The 20,820-nt window shown below is 38.0% G+C and overlaps 2 protein-coding genes across 3 annotated transcripts in view; both read left to right on the forward strand.

The window, feature by feature from the left end:
- LOC585668 (rab3 GTPase-activating protein non-catalytic subunit) overlaps positions 1–20,820 on the forward strand; it is a 34,333-nt gene that overhangs the window by 5,046 nt on the left and 8,467 nt on the right. For both annotated transcript variants that reach the window (XM_030998398.1, XM_030998399.1), the window contains exons 3-26: positions 334–460; positions 925–1,006; positions 1,360–1,483; positions 1,918–2,119; positions 2,519–2,617; positions 2,865–3,013; positions 3,804–3,883; positions 4,126–4,227; positions 4,660–4,799; positions 5,436–5,661; positions 6,200–6,429; positions 7,124–7,188; positions 7,462–7,803; positions 8,201–8,525; positions 8,939–9,036; positions 9,519–9,806; positions 10,336–10,491; positions 12,173–12,293; positions 12,607–12,783; positions 13,138–13,244; positions 13,544–13,610; positions 14,157–14,263; positions 14,646–14,720; positions 15,096–15,284. In XM_030998398.1, coding sequence (XP_030854258.1) covers positions 334–460; positions 925–1,006; positions 1,360–1,483; positions 1,918–2,119; positions 2,519–2,617; positions 2,865–3,013; positions 3,804–3,883; positions 4,126–4,227; positions 4,660–4,799; positions 5,436–5,661; positions 6,200–6,429; positions 7,124–7,188; positions 7,462–7,803; positions 8,201–8,525; positions 8,939–9,036; positions 9,519–9,806; positions 10,336–10,491; positions 12,173–12,293; positions 12,607–12,783; positions 13,138–13,244; positions 13,544–13,610; positions 14,157–14,263; positions 14,646–14,720; positions 15,096–15,284 — 3,678 coding nt within the window. The remainder of the gene's footprint in view (positions 1–333; positions 461–924; positions 1,007–1,359; positions 1,484–1,917; positions 2,120–2,518; positions 2,618–2,864; positions 3,014–3,803; positions 3,884–4,125; positions 4,228–4,659; positions 4,800–5,435; positions 5,662–6,199; positions 6,430–7,123; positions 7,189–7,461; positions 7,804–8,200; positions 8,526–8,938; positions 9,037–9,518; positions 9,807–10,335; positions 10,492–12,172; positions 12,294–12,606; positions 12,784–13,137; positions 13,245–13,543; positions 13,611–14,156; positions 14,264–14,645; positions 14,721–15,095; positions 15,285–20,820) is intronic.
- LOC115929457 lies at positions 15,838–20,665 on the forward strand. The gene is made up of 2 exons (XM_030998401.1): positions 15,838–17,455; positions 19,414–20,665. Exon 1 carries the CDS (start codon positions 15,873–15,875, stop codon positions 17,433–17,435), a length of 1,563 nt encoding a protein of 520 aa, XP_030854261.1. The 5' UTR covers positions 15,838–15,872; the 3' UTR covers positions 17,436–17,455; positions 19,414–20,665.

Consider the following 20,820-nt stretch of genomic DNA (forward strand, 5'->3'; position numbering starts at 1 on the left):
TGATATATCTTCATAGGGGAAGTTCTCCCATGCAAACTCAAAGTTTGTAAGAATTGTTCATTGCTAATCATTAAATTCTACCTCTTATCTTTACACAACCTTTCCTTTGGAATCCACAAAGTAAGAATATTTCCATGTGTGTTTTGATGACTGTAGCACATCACCAGATCAACATGCTAGGATACAGGAATGCTCTATAGCTCCCTCCACTACTAGTGAGCTTTATACATTTATGATCATTCCTTTGAACCAAAAGTATTATCTTTCAGTATTCACTAGTTATGATCATTGATGTCGACAAAGTAAGTGCTTCTATGTGTTTTTGATGATTAGGAAGGGAGTGAGGTTGAAGCGGGCCCTCCAGACCAGGATGCTTGGATGCAGGAATGTTCTATAGCTCTATCACCCACTAGTGAGCTAATGGTCATTGCCTTTGAACAAAAAGCTGTCTTCTTACAGCGTGAGTATTTATATCTGGATATCTCGTCTATTTCAAAAATATTTTTACTCATCACTCATTTCTATTTAAAAGAAAATGCCATCAGTCAGGTTGATAAAGATTTCTCATTGAAGAACCACTATTGACTTTCACTCCAAGCAAAAAGACATAGATCTGGAACCCTCTTGACATGGACAGTCATGCACCATGTATCAAAACTTTGATTTGAAGAAAAAATTGTCCTATTTATCCAGAATATTTTATTAAACTTAAGCATAAAACTATTGTTATTTTTAATGTTTAACCAGTCAAAGACAACTAAGTTTCAGGAGTACACAATTTAGCCAGTTAGATATGCAGAAGTGTTCCGTGAAATGTAGAAATATCTTTTTAAACATCCATATTCATTGATAGGAATTACAGATGGACATTCTTTTTAGTTCATTTTTCATGACAAGGTTTTTGTCTTCTATTTTGTAATACAGAAAAGTGGGATCCCGAGGAGAAGGATGGCGTAGATAACAAATATCACATCATTTACAAAGGAATGTTGAATCAGGAGGAGGGGTGAGTTATGGAACATTTTTGACAATAATATGTAGATTATTTTTTACATAGAAATATATTTTTGTCTAAAAATGTGTTTATAAAATATGTTTGTGAGATTGATGAAGCTGAAGTTATTATGAAATGATTCATTGTTTTTTGGAGGAATATGTCTACCCAATTCCATTTGAAAAAAGAGAATACATTTGTTGCCTGAGAATTCTTGTAGGGCACGACACACTCTTCTTGGAGGAAACCTGAATCCAGTGATTAAAATATAATTGTCCTTATTAGGAATGTGATGAAAGTATACTTTACCTGAATCTTGTATCATCTTTGTTGATGGTTGACTTGGTTTATTCTCTTGCTTCCAGGGAGTGCATCACATGTGCAATGTGTGTCCCTTTAGCCTCACAGAAGAGATCATCTCATGGAGCCCCAGACTGGACCTGTGTAGTTCTAGGTTTCACCTCAGGCTATGTTAGAATGTACACAGAGGTAAGGTTTCATAATTAAAGTGATATATTTCCATTATGAGGAAATAAGTTCATACAAATATGTTTGGTTGATATGGTGCACTTCTGTATTTAAACGCATTCCTGTTCTTTTAGTTTGACAACTTATTGTTCTGAGATGAGAATTATAAACAAAAAATGATTACCTGCATATTTGGTTTGTAGATTTAATCTATATTCTGTAAAACAATGAGTTATGGCACTTTAAATCTAGACAGATAGTAATAGGTTATGCAGTATAAGAAATATTGGGTTTATTTATTCATTTGGAGTAATCCTTTCAAACTTTATCAATCTATCCCAGTAAGAAATTTGAGATTGAGCATTATTATCTGTTGAGTAATGGTCAGCAGGGAGAGAAAAATGATTTTAGGATTGTATTCTATTGTAATCCTGCAACTATTTAATCTGCTACAGACTGGTTCCCTGCTCCTTTCTCAACTCCTCCATGAAGACCCAGTACTCAAATTGAAAGGTAGAACGTATGAGATGCCACGCCATGCTGGAGTAGCTGAGCAGCAAGAAGAGCTTACCATTCTCTATCCTACAGCCCTGGTGACTGTGGATGGTTTCAGTCTTTTCCAGTCACTCAGAGCTTGTAGGAATCAGCTAGCTAAAGGTAAGCAATGACAGGGTCTGATAGCAGGAACTTCTTGTTCAAGTATAATAGTTTTCTAAGAAGTTCAGAATAGTAACAACTATGATAATGTTCTGTTCTTTTATATTGCATGCTACATAATGACTTGTATAATATTCTATACGCTCCAAAGAGCTTAGGAAATTATTATTTAGAAATTTAAGCTAGGTAAGTAACTCAAATGCTCCATGTTTCCAGATTGTCATGTAGTATTGATTCATTTAGCACAGACCTTCACTGGAAACTGTTCATATTTCAAGTACACAAAAAAGCATTTAAATGCTGGTATTCATGTTACCAGTGTTTTAGGTAAAGTTGTATTTATTTACAGTAATGGATAAAATTACTTGAGAAGTGTTGTGCATGTTGCTTTTATTGTAGCTGCTGCCAGTGGTAGCGACAACATACTACCACCACCTCTTGCCTATAAGAAATGGGGGTTGCAGCAACAAGATGCCATAGTGGACCACATCAGCACAGGTAAGTCAATTGATAATAATGTCAATATTTTCACATGAAGGACTAATATCTATTGTTGGAATCTATTGGATGATAGTTTCATTCAGTTTTTGGTTGTGAAAGGGTAATAGAAGCTACCTTCTCGTTTAAATGGTGGCGTGAAAATTATAGGTAAGTTCTAGTGGTGTTTTATATAATTATGTATGTTGCTTGATGCTTCATTTATTCTGAATAATAATGTGTGTCCCACCTGTTATGTTTTGTGTAGGTGTTGTGACCAGTTATTCCTTTGACCAGCTTCATGCAGCGTCTACTCTAGGAGGATACAATGCATCTATAAAGAAATCTCCCCCAATCTGTCACAAGTATATCACAACAGGGGCCGGACCATTCCTAGGATTCTTCTATGCTCTAGAGGTAGGAATAGAAGGAATATCTTTCAATTGTAATTCTGTATTCAATCTTCATACCCTATCTTGATGGAAAGGGGCAATTCCACGGTAACGGAAGGACACTCAGACAAGATTTTTGAACTTCAGGTTCATACTAAAAGAACTGTTTTATTAGTATGTATTAAACTATGGGGAACAAAATGTGTTTCAGTCAAGTGGAAAGCTTCATCAACTTCACAGAGTTTGGAAAAAACTAATTAACTGGAAAAACCATGTCCATTTTTATGTCCTTCCGTTACCGAGATAATTAATATGCACATTCTTAAACTACTTAACTATAATGACAATTTTTTGGGGGAGAATTAAAGGCACTTATATAGGTATTATATCTGTACTGTTTCACATCTTATGCTAATAAAACAGTTCTTTTAGTATGAACCTGAAGTTCAAAAATCTTGTCTGAGCGTCCTTCCGTTACCGTGGAATTGCCCAAAGCATGATGTGTATTAGTATTTGGGGGATGCTAATATGAGAGATTGTATACTGTATTTCATGGAAGACTGATGCTTCTGAGATATTGATGTTTAGGTAATTGTTACCATATAAATCACAACAATTTTGCCCTTAGTAAGTCCTTTTGAATTTTGAGGTCTTTGGGGTTTTATATAAATGTATCCAGATCTGTGTTTTGTTTATTTGAAATGGAACATACCGGTACTAATCTTGTATGTAATAATTCAAAGTTATCCATTAAAGTTTGTTTTGTTTTATATAAGCTTGTTGAAGTGTCATTTTTCTGCTTTCTTCTTCTTCAGGGAAGTGCTCAACCTCTCTTCTCTGATGTGGCTTTAGCTGTTGCCAGCAAGCTCAAGTCAGCCATATTCTCTGCTGCAAGGTATGTCTACATTGCTCTATATTGAATTCTGTAGGCTATACATTATTATTCCAGTTAAGCAAGTGGACATTTCAAAGCATAAAATAATGATTGATTGAACATCATTTACTTTTAACAGTGGTTCGTTAAGCTTTTGCAGAATACAGAACATTTTGTTCAGATAGATAGACATGTCAGTGAATAATTCCTGAAGTACAAGATAAAGCAGCATTCACAATTGGAATCTGTGTTTGCTTTGACAGTGGTTGGTTTGGATTTGGTGGAAACAAGCAGACTACAGACACGCCAGCCCCTAGCAAGACGTCAAAGCCAAGAGTTGAACCTGCAATATCACTGCCAATAAGGTAAGCATGGGTACTAGAGATTCTATATTAGTCAATGTTTTTAAAGTTGAAGCTGAAATGAGTTAAAGTGGGACTGCACTACTTGTAGCTACTTGTTCACTCTATATAGCAAAGAATGCCTAAGCGATACCTGTTGATCCCCCATGATCGCCTTTTTCTTATGCTAATTGAGAGCTGATTTGATGAGGTAACCACCTGTCAGTGACCATGCAGGGAGGTCTAATCTCTTCACGCCAAACTAGTGCAGATTAGCTTTAATGAATTCATCACAAAGGGGATTTGTTTGTGTTTGTAAGAGTTCCTTGTAAATTGCAAGCTACATCAATTGATATCAAATCTCACCTACTGTTGTTTTCTGATAAGCAGCAAATGCCATTTAGCTTGAAGGGCATGTGAATATATCTACATCTTTTACTCTTCAACTTGATGCAGGTTTGGGCTACCTGATGTCCGTCGTCATGGTGACACCATCGTATTAGCTCCTGGTATGAGGTTAGCAGCCAGCACTGATAGCTTTGGCAGGGTATCTCTTATTGATGTCACTAGAGGTGTAGCAGTACGCATGTGGAAAGGTAAAGCACACGTCTTCCATGTTTGGCATTACTGTTTAATAGTATCTTCAGTGCCTCTTGTTGATTACAACAGATGTGTGTGTTGAATGGTTACCAGTTGACTTCAGTATTAGAGAACTTTGCATTGTAACGGTTTTAATACCTCACTGCTTTTATTTTCTGCAAAATTGTACTTCTGCAGATGTTGTTCACTATTGTGCAAGATTTCACTACTTGATTGTTTCAAGTTTCAAGTTTTATTGTTCCACATTTTACAGAAAATATAAACATACATATAAAATAAAAAATTATACATCACAAATGTAGTATAAATGAGCACATGTCAATGATTCTCAATTCATAAAATAGATAAAATAGAATGTTAGGAACCCATTAAAAAGCAGTGCTTGTATAATATAGGTTCTTGGAAATTGTCATTCTTATTGAACTTTATTGTTGCTATGACAGGGCTTTGAAAGAACATATATTGGTTAAGGACTAAGTTATGTTTACAGACTTGTATCAAACTAATCTGATTATATTAATGTCTGCTGGACCATCCAAAAGGTGTGACTCATTTCAAAACTTGATCCATCAATCATTCTAACTCACAGCTAAAATAAACATAAAAAGATAAAAATCTGATTTATTTTGCAGGATACCGTGATGCCCAGTGTGGTTGGATCCAAGTGATAGAGGATATCCACAGAGAGCGTACATCAGAGCATGGCAGTAAGAGACCCAGACACAGTACAGACAGCAAGCATGGACCTAGGGTAGCTCTGTTCTTAGTCATCTATGCACCTAGGAGAGGTATCATAGAGGTATGGAACACACAGCAGGGACCACGGGTAGCAGCATTCAATGTGCCCAAGTCATGCAGGTGAGCTTACACTGTTTCTATTTATTTGAGTTGCATCGCAGTAAGGTGCTATTGGATGTGCAACCACATAATTGCAAATGCTTTAAAACCTGCTTAAGCATGATATTTTAACAAATGTTTGTAACAAATACCTACACACATTAGGACCTAACATGAGGACATCCTCTACCTGGCCATTTAAAAAAAAAAGTTAACTCAGTCTGATATGATATAGGCTCAAGATACAATCAGACATACTTTGTGTGTTTTTTAAACAAGTGGGTGCAAGAATACAGCACCAACATGTTTTTTGTATGGAAATGACAGAAATTTTTGCTACATTTTGTTATAAATATTATTAGTGTCATGTGCCATATTAATTCTGTAATTCAATTTGGGTTAGAATTCTTCTATAGTTGAATGAAAAATCTTTGATATGAATCGTCTGTATGAAGTATGATATCAAGTCTGCCAAAGTAATTTCCTACTCTGTCATATCTAAAATCGAATATTCCAATAACTTCTCTTCACTTAACATGATCTGCTTTGTTCATTCCAGGCTTCTCTATCCAGGATATGGTGTGATGGGTCTCAACAGTCTCTCAGTTCAAGACTCACGCACCAGACCCCACATGTTACAATGCTGCCTGCTGGAGCCGAGTGGCCTGGTACGGACCTTCAATGTTCCATTCCATCTAGCTCTGAGTGACAAGAACAGTAAGAGGGCTCATGATCTTCACCTCATCAAGAAGCTATCTAGTCTCTTACATCATCGAAGGTCACTCAAAGGTCAGCAGAACACTTTCTTATTTTTAAGCCTCTATGACGAAGTAGCCGGAGGCATTATGTTTTCGGGTTGTCTGACCGTCCGTCCGTATGTCTGTACGTCCCATTCTCGTGATCGCATTATCTCAAGAACCGATTGGTGGATTCCTGCCAAACTTAAGTCATGTATGTATCTTGCAAAGCCAATGAATCGATTAGACTTTAGGTTCATGAGGTCAAAGATCAAAGGGTCATACATGTATATGAAAAATAGCTTGTATCACTATATTCTGAGAACCTGTTAATGGATTACAATCAAACTTGAATTTGAAAATTTGCTCTGTTTTGGTTTGTAAATTCGTACTATGGCGGAGGCTTCATCTAGTTTTCTAATAGACTAGTATACTAACATATTCAATTTTATGGATGTTTCTTTTTTAGGGACCTAGTGATGAATGAACTACAATACTTGAAATCCAGTCTGCATACAATATTTGTTGCTACGTCAGGCAAGCCTTGGGAAAGCTCTCAGGTTGTCATGAACAACCTTTGTTTAAAAAGTTTGCATCAAATTTGAATATGTTGTTAAACCTTTCTTTTGTTTGAAAGGGTGGTCTATTGTGTAAGTTGATTTACAATGCCAAAAGTGGTTATCAGGTATCTTCATCTATATTTCCTTAGTCATAGGTTCTTCTTCATTTTCACCCTTTTGTTGCAGAGCCTATTGTGGAGCCGATTAGTAAGATCCTTCAAGACTTGAAACTGACTGCATATAAACAACAGGTAAATCACTTTTGTTTGTATTCAGTTTGCGTTTATATGCAATATGAAATATCCCCATTATATACTGCATCAGCACAGGTAAATGACTGGAAAATGTTGTCAAGTTTTCAATTTTGGTGCTTGTAGCATGAAGGCTTGAGCTATACCTTGATGAATAATGTGCCTGATTTTAATTTGTGTTTTCTGTTGCCCTCCCCCTAATTCTCTTTCCCATTTACTTGTACCCCTTTCCTTCAATCTATGTACCAAGCCTTTACCCTTTATTCTTGATAGGCCCTCGACAAAGCCTTTTCAGCGAAGGGCATGTCATCTGAGGAGCTCTTTCACATCATCCGAGTGCTGATAAACCAGCTTGGTGGGCAGGATCCAAGCTGTATGGACTATGAGAGCAGACGTCTCCTGCAGTACTGTGGGTGTCAGGTCAAGCTCATTGAGGCTTACATCAAGATACAAGGCCTGCTCGGGAAGGCTGAGACGATGGAAGGAGGAGAGGAGAGGGTAGCAGCAATGGAAAGGACCGAAGAAGGAGTGGAAGGGAATGAGACTGGAGAAAGAGGGGTAGAAGACCCGAAAGAAGAAAGCGGTAGTGGATCTATATCTAGAATCACACCAAAGGTACATGAATAAATGTTATGAGTGATTATTTCTGAAGCAAGGTCAAGTTTATCTACATCTATATTGATATCAGTGAAGTTATACTAAAGCAAACTGACGTTGTATGGTATTTTAGCTCAGTATGCTGGTCAGTGTTTGGTGGACATTGTATTACAAAGTCACATATTTGTATAGAACTAGTGATAAACTCATACTACCAGTTGATGTAGTTATTTGAGCTGAAATTTTAATTGAAAGAAAAGAAGTACATTTCCCGATATTAAGATTTGTTTGCGTCCGATATTTATGATCAGTTTCCATTCAGCTGCAGAAACATTTCAAGGAGTCAAGTATTCATTGCCTCTCAATATATGTTACACTTTGTTGATAATTTGGTATATATATGTATTCTTTCCAGGATCTGGCTTCAAAATTGAAGCAGGATTTGACTTCTGTCGAGTCTCTTCTGGATGACCTCAGCTCCTACCTGTCATCTTCGGGCCAAGCGAGGGTGCACTTCGCATCTGACTACAGCATGGACCCAGCTACATTCCTGAGCTGCTTCAAGACTGTGGTGCAGAGAGCAAACAAGGAAGGAAAGGAGGAAGGGACAATGCAAGGGGACGAAACAGAGGAGAAACAGGAAGAGAATGAAGAGGAAGAAGTTACAGCACTCACTGAGGAGCTCAAGATGAAAGTCACTTTCAAAGAGAATCTTGCAGAAGAGAAACGTTTGACATTAGGTATGAAATGTGTGATACCGTACATATCTGGTACATTGAAAGTTTATTCTTTGCTGGGCATGAATGAAGTTGAATTTTATGCCTAGTGCTTGTCTACATGTCAAAAAATATGTTGTTTTATTTGATGTACATTAAGGTACGTAAATGGTACTAAGACGTTATCAAATAATATAATGGAATACCTACCAACATGAAGTAGACCTTCTCCTTGATATAATATGATCTACAAGGAGAGGGTATTCTAACCATGCTGTCAGATGTTTTATTTCTTTCAGAAGAGAAAACTAATGATTCATTGAATTAATTATTGTCTGATAAGATAAACTTGAAGAGTGAAAAGACCAACATAAAAACTTAGGACTTTGTATGATTGTGGTTAAATCATTATCTTTTTATTGATTGTTTTATTCTAGGTATGTACATGTTCAAACCATGTTTGGTTGACAGCTGTTCTTCATATGAGTTGTGTGAGGTGTTCAGAGATACAGAGATAGGATCACATGATATCAAAGTAAGTATGTCACCGAACTTGCATATTCCTGGGTCAAGCAATTAACAGTTGGGCACATTTAATTTTAATGTAATTTATTGTCCTGAATTTATGTGAAGCCTCTTTTAGAATGTTAAAGTAGAAAGTCCGCAGCCTCTTTTCTTTAAGGCCAGTAACAATCATTGTTGTTTTACAATAGAAAGGAATACATCATATTTCACTTCATCTTTTGAATATTGTCAACCTCACAAAGAGCATTGTAAATCAAATTCAAATGTAAAGAATGATTTGATAGAGTTCCAAATACCAAAGGACATCTAAAGGTGCTGCAGAGAACAAACAATCCTATGATCTAAATGATTTCTCATCCCTCATTTTATTTCATCCCTCCAGTATACATAACCATTTTAGTTACTTAAAAATCTTGCTTTTTATCAACTTAAGTCAGAGGCAACTGCTTTTCATGACATCTAAGTTTATCTGTCGTTCTTTGTTCTGCTCAGATGCTTCTTCTTCAAGTCTGGCTCCATAATGAGAATGAATTCCTGAAGGATCCTATAACCACCACAGCCAACCTTCACTCCCTCATGACAGAGGTGTCTGCTCCCACCATGCCCTTCTCTCCTCGCCCCCTGGGCGGGGTCAACATATCCCCTGGGGAGATGGAGATCATCCATGGTCTGCTCTATGAGACACGCCATGTATGCGGGGCGGAGGTGGCAGGGATGGTGATGAGGAGTCTGGTCAGTGATATAGACAGACACAAAGGAGCTGATTACAAAGGTTTACTGGTTAGTCAATTATATATGTAGTTGGTCCTCATTTTGAAGTGTTGAGAATTGTACAATGCAAAGTCTATAATGTCACATCCTGCTGTGAAATAATTTATTAGTGTAGGTTTCCAATTTTATCTCATACAAAGAAGTTTTGTATTTGAGGCTGTATTTTGTGAATTAGTTGTTCCTTATAGAGCCAAACAAACTTTTTGTTGGTGTACTTTCACAATTTCAAAATTATTAATATACCATATGCTAAAGTATTGTATATTTGAATGGAATGGGAAATGCTTTTCTTTGATGCTTATCATTGATGATTCTTTTTAACATCGCAAATAAGTATTGTAAGTATGATGTTTTAAAAATGTCCTGGATTAACTTCCAGAGATGAACATGATTTTTTTCATCCTATTTAATAATAATACTATTGGATATTTATATAGCGCACATTTCCACCATGCATGGTGTTCAAGGCGCTCCATCTATTACTCATGCCAAAGACTGGCACCTTAGTTTCACTTTGCTCCTACCTTTCAAACTACAGGATAGTGATCAGATGGATGTGGATGGAGATCCTGTGACCACGCCCAGCTCAGATCTGTCACCTGATTGGGTGGATGTGAGCATGTGGGAGGTCCTTATTGAACAGCTCCGAGATCTCATGGTGCTTCAGAGACTACTGCAGACCAAGCTTAACAAGGTAGGTTGATTGAGTTACCGTAAGATATATCTGTCTTTTCTGAGACACTTATGATATCTTAAACATATAAAGGATATTTTGTTGTAAGTAATGACGCTCTTGTTCATTATCATAATAGTTTACAGTTCATAATTTTTGTTGTTGATTATAAGTGCAAGATTGTGCTTTCTTGACTATTACTGAAAGTTGAACAAAATTCAACGGTATCCACTGGTACAGCAGCTTTGTGAAACTTGTCTACATTTAATCTCTTTTCATGCTGTTTGGCAGTAACACCAGGAACCCAAAACATCATTGATGCTTAAAAAGTTGGCTCTGAATATTGATGGAGCAATGTTTGAGTTGATTACATGGCTCATTTTTACTCTGTAGGCATCACTCATGCAACATAGTTCTGTATGCTGGATTCTGTGTGATATCCAGACACTGATATCTATCTATCTATCAGGCTATAGTTCATCAGACGTTGGACAAAGCCCTCCTCATAACATTTCCATTCTCTTCTGTCTCTAGCTATCCTAGTCCAAGCGGCCGTTCCCTTGTGTGATGTTAGGTCATCTCTCCATCTTCTGATATCTGATATCTCTCCTATCAAATCCTACATAATTCAAGGATGGCACATATGGTGCACATATACATGATTTTTGTGTGGGGATTAAATCAGTTTGTTCTAGGAGAAGTGAAGCAGACTTCATTTTACCTTTGGCTTTTCTAGTATGAAAGCAGAGAAATATTTCTTCAAGTAGTGAGGTATAGATTGAAGAAAATTCTATTAGTGTTGTAACATCACGGATATCTCCAATTCTGTTTAAGTTTCAATTTACGCCCCTCCACCTGGCACTATGCCTGGCAATGTCTCCCAGCTCAGTTATCGGTGTGTTGACTCACCACTCGGAAACTAGAACAACACTCCAATTTGTCTGTCATCTTGGTTTGAAAATAATCTTTCTAATAGGTCTCAATATGTAGTTTATAATAATATTTCCTCCAACTTTTCTTCTATTACACACGGCGTACCACAAGGTTTTATCCTAGGTCCTCTACTGTTTTTAATTTTCATTAATGATCTTACACATTCTTCTAAAAACGACATTGTTACTATTATTTGTCACAAGTTCACAAACACAAATCAGCGCCTTTAACTGCACCTCGCAGTTAAAGTCACTGAGTAGTCGGCTCTCATGGGGAATTCGACACCGTTCGGGTGTTTACCCAATAACAGGTGTTGTCAATCACCAGGGTTAGCCTTGAGTTTTATGACCATTGGACCTTATGTAATGCTTTGATTTGCCCGAAGACTCTCGAGCTCTCCGAGAGATTAGGGGGTAATTCTTGACTGGACTATGGGTTTGCTGTGTGCAAATTTGTACCCCCATTAATGGTATTTCCACCAAGTCTGGTGTCAGCGAATTATGGCCTTCTGCACATGGAAACTGGCGATCCACTCCCTTTAAATGAAAGTCCTTCCCGGCATGGGTCTTTTAACACGGACCAAAACAAAATTATTATTTAAAACAAGTTATTTATTTTTTTTTTTTTAAACGGGAAAACGAAACCGTCCAATTGAAAACGGATAGTGCCATGGACAGTCAGATACCGGACGGTTAAACGTTTGACTACAGCACTAATTCTATGCTGCTTCATGAACTTGTGCTCTGCTATTTGTTTTCTCTTTTACCAGGCAACATCAAGCCGACTGCAAAAGGACTATTCTCGTGGATGGTCAATAGAGGGCTCTCTTCCACCAATTGATGTCACTGTGCCTGACATCTCAGTCAAACATGTCATGGAAGGTGGTAAAGGTATAGAGAAGTAAACTCTTCCTTGAATGAAACTTTGTTGTGTGTCAGATCAAATTTCTTATTTAGGAATTAGACATAATACTAGTGTCTAAAACATTCTTGTTTAGACAAGCCATTAAAAAAGAAAATACAGAAAAAGTGTTCTTTTTTAATACTCTGGGCAATTTTCAATTTTTTTCTTTTTCTACTGGAGCTTAAAGTCTCTGTTTTCATTTGGGACATTGAGAAAAACATCTGGAAGCTCTTATCACGTCATGAACCTTTGCATTGAAGCTAACCATTACTCCTTCATTTTCACTTTGCTGTCTGTTAGGAATCTTTGCTGAGATGGTTGCTCGATGGGTAGCTCACTACCGCATTCCACCAGGCTTCTTGTCCAAGTGTTCAGTTAGTAGTCATGCCTTGAACCTGAGCAGAGAGTCAAGTCGTGTTGACGACACTAATGTTGAACAGGATCATGATGAAACTGCTGCAATAGAACAACTACAGGGTATGTCATAAAATGTCCTTATTGGCTTTGTAGAATGGTCTTTGAGATGGAGACCTGAGCAGATATAAAAATCAGCTAATAATGAAACGGGACTTGTGGATTTCATGTGTAATCTTTCGATGTTAATGAACTAAGGAGATAAAGGAATACTAGAAGACTAACATATGCTGTTCTAGAGAAACCACTGAGAGTTTATCTATGTATATATATGTATTATGCATGTAATAGAAATGAATTTCCATTGTTCTAGAAAAGAAATGTAATTGAATTGATGTGATTTTTGTAGTATTTGATTCCCTTTAATAGATAAAGAGTTTTCATTTATATTGGATTCTATTCTTGCTTTTGTTTCAGAGACCTTCCACACCTTGTGTTCTCGATTCCCACATAGCTTAGATCATGATGTGCTACAGGCCCATTGCACGTGGGAGTATGTTGTACAGTGGAACAAAAATCCAGAGGTAAAAATAAAAGAATGGCACATGGTGATGATGGTGGTGGTGATGATGATTTTGATGTGGATGATGATGATGATGAAGATGACGATTGTGATGATGATGATGGTGATATGAAGATGATTATGATGATAATGATGATGATAAATGTATAAATTATTGCATTTTGTATGACAACAACATAAACAAATTAAGAAAAATGTGTAAGTGGAAAAAAGGTGATTGTTATGGTGACTATTTTCTCAAAGTTTGGTGAAATCTCAAACTTAATGAATGTCATACTCAACTTGTTTATACATTGACAGATTACAGGCTTCTTAGCATGTGGACTTTATCATTTAAGATCCATTAGAAACCCAGTACTTCAACATGGTAAGTGTTATCTAGGTTGTGTTCCTCATTGATATTATACTTAGCGCATACTGTAATTCATACATTGCAGATAATTGAATAGATTGTTTGTATTCTTGTTGATAATTTGTAGTCTTTGTAATCTTTTTCTCTCATGGAATTTTTCTTGTAATGAAGCATTTAAAAAATATATATATTATGTAACAAACGTATTATGTAAAGGGAACCTTAATTACAAGCATAATGCTTCCAAGGTTTCCTCCTCATTACTGCAGATTATTGTTGGCATCATTTGTATTTAATGACTTGCCATTAAATCGTTTTTTTATTGCTGTTGTATGTATCAAACATTATGTACATGTTTTGTTACCTTGTCTATGCCTTACTTTGTAAATTCTTTTCATATGCAGTTAATGTGGAAATAAAACCTAAATAATTTTTTTTTTTTAATACCTCATGCAAATACTAAAAATTTGATCAGTTCATGTATCCTTACCTATTTCAGTCAAGTCAATATTCAGAATCCTGCAGCCTGACTTATGCTATATACTGGATTTTTATTATTAGGTGTGTCAAGTATGATGTGGCATACTTTCATGGTGAAGAAAGTTTCTGCAACCACATTCCTGATGGACAAAGTAGGGAAAGCCCCCAAAGACAGACTGTGTAGAAGGGTAAGTTAGTATTCTTCTACTTGACTGCTACTCTTTATTGAGATTCATCTCCACGTGGCTTTTGTTTGTTGCCAGTTTAAGGATTGATAAGAATGATATCAGAGATGGCTTTAACAAAATCAGAAAATACCATGCACAGAATAATTTTCAATCAATTTAATTTCAGATTGTTTGTGAATGTAGATTTTTACTATATTTGTGTACCTTCATGTTTATGATATGTTTATGCCTCTGAATTTCTTAACAAGATGAAATGCTACTAAGTGATTTCATCAAGGGGAATGATCCAAATGATATATTTGGTATGACTCTGTGCTTTTGATACATTGTTAGACTCTGGTTATCATAACATGCTTATATTTCTATGAATGTCTTCTTGTAGGATGTAGGCTTGGGTGAGACAGCAATTGGTAAATTTCTTGGTTTTGCAACAGATCTTCTGGACTGTATATATCAGGTATGAACTTCAAGCTATTTTGGCAGTTCAATTGTACATATTAAATTGTTTCATACTATAAATACTTCAGCGAAGATTGAAAAATTCAATATATTGTATTGTCGGAAAGTGCTGTAATATGAAATATGTGTTATTCAATCAATTTGCCGTATTAAACGAGTGAAGATAGTATACTTTTATCTTCTTTATTTGGAGTAGTGAAACTGATGTAATGAAATTCAAAGATGATGGGGAAATTAGACAAGTGTAAAAGCTAAATTGAATGTTACTCATAAATGTCAGTCCTTTTTTATGTTTGTTGTTTACTTTCAGTTATGTTTAATTATGAAACATTTCCTGGTGTACCAGTAAATCACATCTGTTTTTAATCTCCAGGTTGAAGCGGAATCTTCATTGACTCCCATCTTCGATGTAGAAGATCTATGGCAGCATATTCAAGGGCCCGCCCCCTTGGTAGAACTTGCTGTCAATCAAACCCTTCCTAATCACTCATTGGTGGATGTCCACAAGCAGCTTTGTACCATCATGCATGCTGTCATGACATTCAGTATCAAATCAGTGAAGGTAGGTCATCAAGTATTGGTTGATATCTGCTTTGATTACAATTGATCTGCAGTCAGTGTGTAACACTTGTCAATTTTCAACTTTGATCTTAGAACCAACTCCATAACCTGAACCTTAGTAAACCCTCACCTTAAAGCAACCACATCCCATTTTTCATGCAATGTTCAGTAGCACCTCAAAGGTTACATCTTATGATTTCACAAGCTTGTTATGAATTTGCTGGTATTTATGACAAGGGATTTTTATGTACATTTATACTTGCTTTCAATGACATAAAGCTTTCATTTCATAGGGTGTTTAGATTATTCATTATACTACGTAATACCAATTTCGGGATTACGTTAAATGAGACCCCGTTAGTGCGCATGCGCTAATCAGCAATTCGTTAGTCGCGTGTTATTTGAGCGAAAGGACCCCTTTCTGGCTCAAGAAATCAGATTTATTATCCACGCAATCCCCGAAATTCAAAGGTAAAAAACGTTATTAGTTTCACCCTTGACATTTACTGATAACTTGAGACGCTTATTTTTTATAAATCACGCCCTTCTGAAGTGATATTTTATTTCATATTTCGTCGTTCGAAATTACATGAGATCCCGCCAAGCGCATGCGCAGTCAATTCGCCGCGCAATTGATTTTTACAGGGAAAGTAACTTTCCCTCAGCAGTCAAAATACCTAATTTTCGGCGTTTTTTCGGACCACCGGTTTCGAAAAAATACTTCATTAGGGAGAGAAACTCTCCTTTTTCATGTTTTTGGAAGACTTTTGAGAATCTGTGCTGTTTTTATATCAAAAATCGAAGTTTTGTTCCGATTTCCACGTACACGATGGCGTCTCCGTCAGGCAGCACCAAGCAGAAAACCAGCGAAACGCTGAGCACGGCTAAAGCCGGAACTTCCCCGGGCGAAACCGCCGCGGGCCCCTCTACGAAGCCTGAGCCAAAGCGCTCATCGGCAGTGAAATCCTCCGATACGAAACGCAAAAGTGTCTTGGCAAAGCCTGCCTCGAATGAGTCTAAGAACTCTGGGCCTAAAAAGAAGGGCAAAAAGCCTGAAGAAAAGGAGGACTTCACGGATTTACGAGGAAGACTTGACAAATTGGAATCCTTAATGGAGAGAATGGTGGATTTTTTGCCTTGTCAATCTGCAACTCGCCCCACAGGGGATACACCACCGACAGCATATACAGCTGCGACGAACGTGAGATTTCGTGAAGTTGAACATGATGATGATGATTTTGAGCATATTGACACTGGAAACATGGGCCAATGCCCTACGTCATATGACATTGGCAGCATGGATGAGGGTGATGTCAACGAAACTGTTGCACCAGGTTTAGACCAGGAGAATGAGGACAAAGTTCCTGCCCTGGCTCAGAAATTTGCTATCCCTACTGGGGTTGGTGGCGCGATCCACGATGATTTAGCAAAGTCTGCCATGTACCTCATGTCCCACCAGCTAGAGGAAAATGTGTTGGAGGAAGCTGGAGGGAAATACCCTCCTCCAAGCAATTGTACTCCACTGTGTTGCCCCAAAGTGAATGCAGCAATATGGGAAAACCTATCCTCGCAAAGGAGAAGCCGTGATTTGAAACTGCAAAGAATCCAAAAGCCTTTGACAAGGGGACTCACAGCTTTTATTCAAACTCTGTCCCCCGATAGCCTATCTGAGACACAACAGGATGCATTGGCATTGCTGTGTAACACAAACTTTGAAATCAACTGCTTACGCAAAGATCAGATTAAGCCAGACTTAAATGCCAAGTACTCACATCTTTGCAAACCTGCCACACCAGTGAGTCAGTACTTATTTGGCGATGACTTAACAAAGAGAGTCAAAGATCTTACAGAACAACAAAAAGCTGCATCTGGCGTGGTGCGTGGACAACGTACACCCCGCCCCCAGTACCATCCGTACAGGACGCAAGCGTCCAGCACTTTTCAATACCGCAGACAAGGATGGAACCGTGCCACCGGCACATCACAAACTTTTCCAAGTAGCAGGCCCGCAAGTGGGAACTACAACACGCCTTTTTTAGGCCAGCGAACCCAACGAGGCAGACCATACAGAGCTCCGCCTCACACCCAGACGATGAGCATGGGAAAACAGACCCAATCCTTCCAGCGGCCACAGGCAGCAAGGAGGAAATAGCTACACCATTACCCAAAGAGGTAAGTAGCACATATGAATATTGTGAGAATGTTAATGCTCCTTCTACTTCATGTACATTACAACAAGAATGCATCTCAAATGTGCCTGTTGGAGGTCGATTGATATATTTCTATCGTAGATGGCGTGAATTAACGTCAGATCTATTTCTGCTATCGGCAGTGCGAGGCTATGAGATCGAATTTGATTATTCGAAAGGGGTTCCCTCAAGAAATAAGCCCCTCTACGGTTACAAAAAGAGCCCTTTAGAAATAAATCAGATTACTAAAGAAATCTTGGCTCTACAAGCAAAAAACGTAATAGAACCTTGCTCATTTGAAGAGGGAGAATTCCTCTCAAACATCTTCACGAGACCCAAGAAAGATGGGGGTACTCGTATGATCTTAGACTTATCAGAGCTTAATCAAAGTCTGAATGTACAACACTTTAAGATGGATAACATCCACACTGCCAAGCACTTGATTTCTCCGCACTGTTATCTTGCATCAATCGACCTCCAAGATGCTTATTACTCCATTCCAGTAGACCCAAATAGTAGAAAATACTTGAGGTTCATGTGGCAGGGTGAGCGCTGGCAATTTGCAGCCTTACCTAATGGGCTCAGCACAGCCCCCAGACTGTTCACAAAATTGCTGAAGCCAGTCTTTGCCGAACTGCGACAAGCAGGTCATACAGTCATAGGATATTTGGACGACACCATAATTATTGGTGAAACAAAAGAAAAGCTGAAAGAGAGTGTGAGTGCAACAACCAAGATCCTCTCAGAATTAGGATTCCTCATTCACACTAAAAAATCAGTGCTCATCCCAACACGTGAACTAGCCTTTCTTGGCTTCATTCTTAACACTGAGAGTATGATTGTTAAATTGCCTCAAACAAAGGCACAAGAAGTGAAAGATTTATGCCGTGAATTAATGGGCACGTACCTCCCATCAATACGAATGGTAGCACGAGTGATTGGGAAGGTCATAGCAACTTTCCCTGCGGTTGAGTATGGCCCCTTATACTATAGATCAATGGAAAGGGACAAAATTGCAGCCCTCGGACAAAACAGGGGTCATTTTGACAGAAAGATGAAGTTGTCCCTTGAGGCAAAAGAGGAGTTAAAGTGGTGGATGAACAATGTTTCTATGGCCTCCTCCCCAATTGTTAGGAAAAAACCTGACTTAGAATTGTACACAGATGCCAGTGGCCTTGGATGGGGAGCTACTGACCTCCAGAAGCAAACAGGGGGTCGTTGGAATGAATTTGAGGCAGAAAGGGCACGAAACAATGAAATAAATTTCCTGGAAACCCTAGCCGCTGGGTTGGGGATAAAATCCTTTTGCATGAATAAGCGTAACGTTCATGTGATGGTAAGAATAGATAATACCACTGCAGTGGCTTATTTAAATCACATGGGAGGCTGCAAGTCCGCAATGTGTGACAAGATGACGAGAGAAATTTGGCAGTGGTGCATTTCTCGAAATATTTGGGTCTCCGCAGCCCATGTACCTGGTCGGCTCAATACTATTGCAGATGAAAGATCCAGGAAATTTAATGATCGAACAGAATGGAAACTAAACAGACAAGTGTTCGATAGAATAGTTTCCCACTTTGGTGTACCAGAAATAGACCTGTTCGCCTCGAGACTAAATGCTCAAGTAGAGAAATATGTCACTTGGCACCCAGACCCTGGGGCGTTTGCAGTTGACGCATTTACGCTAGATTGGAAACCTTTTGCATTCTATGCATTCCCACCGTTCTGTATGATCCCCAAATGCTTGCAAAAAATCAGAGAGGATAAAGCTAGAGGGTTACTTCTGGTCCCTAATTGGCCTACTCAGGCGTGGTTCCCTCAGTTGGTTAGCATGATGGAAGGAGAGCCACTGTTTATCCAGAGGCAAGAAGATTTGCTACTCCTTCCTGTGTTAAACACCACCCACCCTCTTAATGCTAATATTGACCTCCTATGTTGCAGGTTATGCGGCAACATTTTGAGAATCGGGGACTAAGCAGACGAACAGTGGATATCATTACAGCTTCATGGAGAGCATCAACCTGCAAGCAGTACCAAGTGTACATCACACAGTGGCGAAGATTTTGCCACAGCAGGAATACGAGTTACCTCCAAGCCGAGGTGGAAACGGTACTAGAATTCCTTAGTAGTTTATTTCATGACAGGAACCTTAGCTACAGTGCGATCAATACAGCTCGTAGCGCTTTATCCACTTTTCTGATTCTCGTTGACAGTAATCAGACAATAAGTACTCACCCACTTATAACCAGACTGATGAGAGGTGTTTTTCAACTCAGACCTGTCGTACCTAGATATACAGAAATATGGAATATTAGTCCAGTCCTCAATTTTCAAAGAAAATTGTCTCCAGTAAACTCCTTAAACCTCAGAGATTTAACACTCAAAGTATGTATGCTAATGGCTCTTGTATCGGCACAGAGAGTGCAAACCTTGCATATATTGAAGACTAACAAGATGACCCTAAAAGGGGGCTTTGTGGTTTTTCATTTGGATGAACACTTGAAGCAAAGCAAACCAGGAAATACCGATTTTAATTTTAAATTGGAAGCATATCCACCTGATAGAAGATTGTGTATTGTAAAATATGTGAAACATTATGTCCAGCGCACAGGACCACTTCGTGGGAATGAGAACTCATTCTTTGTAAGTTACACCAGACCTCATAATAGAGTAACAACTCAAACCTTATCTCGCTGGATCAAGACCTGCTTGCAAAGAGCAGGTGTGGATACAAACGTTTATAAGGCTCATTCAACGCGGGCAGCATCAACTTCAGCAGCTGCCAAGGCAGCACTTCCAATGGACCAGATCCTAGCCCGAGCAGGATGGTCTTCAGAGAAAACGTTTAGGAAGTTCTACAGGAAACCTTTTGAAAACAAGAGAAACTTTACCCAGGCAGTCTTACAAGATAGCACACTGCTTTAAGAACTGCATCAGAAGGCTTTTCAATAGAACTGGCATTAAGAGACCAGCTATCTATTTAATAGAACTGGGATTAAGAAACCAGATGTCTAGAATAGACTAGATACAGAAACGAACAATGTTTTTGCAACATTATGACATCTTATATATGGACGTCTTGTATGTGAAATGTTTTGCCACATGTATGAACAGACTACAATAAATGTCAAATATGGTGAGTCATTGATTAGAAGCATTCAATTCAATCTGCATAATCAGTGTTCACTTTTCCGTACATGTTGGTTGTTCCAAATGTGACTACTATGCTTCAAAATCTCATGTAATTTCGAACGACGAAATATGAAATAAAATAGTAAGATTAAACGAGAACTTACCGTTTGAAGTTTGATCTTTATTTTATGAATATTTAGGAGGAAGTTATTACAT

This window comes from Strongylocentrotus purpuratus, unplaced genomic scaffold (assembly GCF_000002235.5).
Source record: "Strongylocentrotus purpuratus isolate Spur 01 unplaced genomic scaffold, Spur_5.0 spur5_scaffold_5, whole genome shotgun sequence".
NCBI lineage: Eukaryota > Metazoa > Echinodermata > Echinoidea > Camarodonta > Strongylocentrotidae > Strongylocentrotus > Strongylocentrotus purpuratus.

Bases quoted from the DNA above. Each gene is read 5' to 3' on its own strand.
- LOC115929457 (XM_030998401.1), top strand. From the start codon at position 15,873: ATGAGATCCCGCCAAGCGCATGCGCAGTCAATTCGCCGCGCAATTGAT.